Raw genomic sequence first — 3,014 nt, 5'->3', positions numbered from 1 at the left:
TGTGATGTTATGGTAACATATCTAGATACCACCTCCATCTCTTTTTTCATTTATTGTCATGCCATGTCACTAAAATATCTAGTTGGCATCTATGTTACTACCCAAGTTACTTGCACTATGACCAGCCTCACAAGAAAGGACAAACGAAAGCGTTCCGCCATCGCAAGAGTGCGCCGCATGTTTGATTGGCGGTTGTGGTTAGCACATAGGCACGGTAAATTCCTCGTACCGAGTACTTCCTGCCACGTGTACACTTACATGTATCCCCATGGTGTCGGAATAATGGTCAAATGTATGAAACTACAAGATTTCGATTGTGTGAAAAAATCCATCCTAAAGTTGTCGTTATATAGAAAAAATCTTTGACCAAAATATGTGGTGTTGTTGTTCTCGACAACAATTAGAGTAAGGGGTGCCAAACCTCGATGACACAAATGCATAAAAGTAGGATGTGTACGCCGGCCTTATAGCGAAGATCGTCGTACACTTGGACAAGTTGACACATCGATATTTTTTGAATAGGTTCGGCCGATTCTTCAGGTACGACCTAGTCCTATGTTAGGAGAGGTTTTGAGGAAATCGTTAGCCAAAGTGTTTAGGGTTGAACGCGGCTCCCCGAATCACTTAGCGAGAGATCAAAAGGGGCCCTCGTACTTGGGCCGAACGAGGCTTCTCAAGTAGTGAGGTCGAGATACCCTTAGGACTCTAACCCGATTCCCTTTCGTTCGGGCTCGGGCCGAACGAGCCTTCCCGAAATCACGAAACTAGAGCTCCTCAAAGACGCTCTCTAGCCCTCTCCCCTTGAGTTTATTCAAATTGAGAGTAAATGGTATATGCCCCCATGAGGGGTATTTATAACCTAGGGGTTCATGACAAAAGACCATGGATACCCTTGAGGGAGAGAGAAAAGTGGGGGCAAATTGTTAAAGTAGCTTCTTTGTTCATAACTTTTGTGTGCACCAAGTGGGAAAAGTATGGATTGATCCATGGTCCACCATGGACCAAAAGCTTTATCTTTACACTTTTCTTGGCTCCTACTCAAGCTCATCCCACCATTTGACCATGGCATGAGAGGCTTACTTGTTGACTTGTCTTGATTGTTGCTATGTATAATTGACCGCACCACATAAGCATCTTGACCCATGTAGGAAAATGTTGATTTAGTCGTCGCCACGTAAGATTTATGACTCGGCCCATATAAGGATTTTATTTTACTACAACATGTGGTTTTTAAAATTTGCTGTGGGTTCAAAGTTTAGGGTCCCAAGTCAAAGTACTACATCTGTTACTAAATATAATATGTTCTCACTTTATTTTAATACAAACTTCTTAAAATTTGGCTAAAGTTTATAGAAAAAATAAGGGTTAAACTCTGAAATGTTCTCTTTAAAGAATTCCGGAAATCGGTCTGTATGCATTTTCTCTGATATTCCAAAAAAAACATATTAGTCTTCGGTTGTGGATATATCTAAAGTTGTCTGATTTAAGCAAAAGTCTGAAATGTAAGTTAACGAATCAGAGCCATTGAATTTGTATCTACGTCACATTTTACCTTTTTTTATCATTTGTTTCAAATCTTAAAGCACAAAGCATATCCAACGGCTGATAAATCAACTTATCTCTACTAAAAATCATGCAATTTAGATATAGCAAAACCTTAGTCTTTTGATTGTTCTCTCAGGCTCCGAAATCCCACATTAAAACCTAGAGCATCTTCCCTGTCAGACAGGCAGGTGTTCACCCGCGTAGCCTGGCTCGTCGTATTTTCAGATTTCTTTTGACCCTGAAAATGATTTTTCTGACCACATCGAATTCACGTGTGGACAAACCATTATTCTCTGGCGCAACATGAAACTCGGATCAATTTCGTATCCAAGACGAACTTTTACACGAACAAACACCGAGAACGTGTGCACACGGCTGGTTTTTACGACCAAAATAAAACAAAACAAGTTTACTTCCTCATCTTCTCATCCATCCAGAACAGAAAGAAAAAAGATCTTCCTCCCAGGCTCCGGTTGCTTGCAAAATATCTGCATCGCAGGCGACGTGGCCGTCAACCACTGGCCCAGAAGTGATAGGAAACGGGTGCACGTAAAAGCTTCCCTTCTCAAACACCCAAACCGAGCTATAAATACAAACCTTACCGCTTCAAACGCAAGGCCGGCCTTGTTACAGCCTAAACCACAGAAAAGAAAGAAAAACTCGTCTGGATCAACGAAGCTGCTGCCTGCTGTTGCAATGGCGTCTGCACTGACCGGCGTGAGCCTGTCTACCCCCGCGACGTTCGCGGCGGCCACGGCCAGGGGCGACAGGCCGCAGGTGGCGCCGGCCCGCGTCACGCTCAGGTCGATGGTGATGGGCCGCGGCACGGTCGCGTGCAGGGCCGGTGGGCCGTCCACGCCGCCGGGCATCTCGGACAAGATGTCGGAGAGCATCAAGGAGGCCCAGGAGGCGTGCTCGGAGGACAGCGCCAGCGGGGAGTGCGCGGCGGCGTGGGACGAGGTGGAGGAGCTGAGCGCGGCGGCCAGCCACGCCCGCGACAAGCTCAAGGAGTCCGACCCGCTGGAGAACTACTGCAAGGAGAACCCCGAGACCGACGAGTGCCGCACCTACGACAGCTGATCCATCGGTCCAAGCGCCCGTCGGCCCGTGTACGTGCATGTTAATTTGTTATAGACGTACGGCAGATAATTAAAGATACTTCAAGGGGTCCTCTTGCTTGACCGCAGATAAAATTATGCTTGAAGGGGAAGTGAAAAAAGAAAGGTCTTTTACCTGGGTGAATTTGCACCAAGCTTTTTATTCAACCTGTATCTATTCATTACATATATAATTATATATATATTTACTCTAAGAACCATGCGAAACTGCTCTTCCGCGCTCAGGGAACCTACCTCCCCTTGTTGAGGCTTTTTCAAGCCTGATGGTTGGATTTTGCTATTGTGATATCCTGAAGTATGGTGCCTTTGGATTACATGCTATATATTAGTTTGATTTTATCGTCCTATCAA

The 3,014-nt window shown here is 45.2% G+C and overlaps 1 protein-coding gene across 1 annotated transcript; it reads left to right on the top strand.

Moving 5' to 3' along the window:
• Positions 1-2,138: 2,138 nt before the first annotated feature.
• Positions 2,139-3,000, top strand: LOC100830724 (calvin cycle protein CP12-2, chloroplastic). The gene is made up of 2 exons (XM_010232518.3): positions 2,139-2,654; positions 2,733-3,000. Exon 1 carries the CDS (start codon positions 2,242-2,244, stop codon positions 2,623-2,625), a length of 384 nt encoding a protein of 127 aa, XP_010230820.1. The 5' UTR covers positions 2,139-2,241; the 3' UTR covers positions 2,626-2,654; positions 2,733-3,000.
• The last annotated feature ends 14 nt before the right edge of the window (positions 3,001-3,014 follow it).

Source organism: Brachypodium distachyon, chromosome 2 (assembly GCF_000005505.3).
Source record: "Brachypodium distachyon strain Bd21 chromosome 2, Brachypodium_distachyon_v3.0, whole genome shotgun sequence".
Lineage (NCBI taxonomy): Eukaryota > Viridiplantae > Streptophyta > Magnoliopsida > Poales > Poaceae > Brachypodium > Brachypodium distachyon.
Note: the sequence above shows the minus strand (reverse complement) of the source record. Positions and strands in the feature narration are given on the sequence as shown.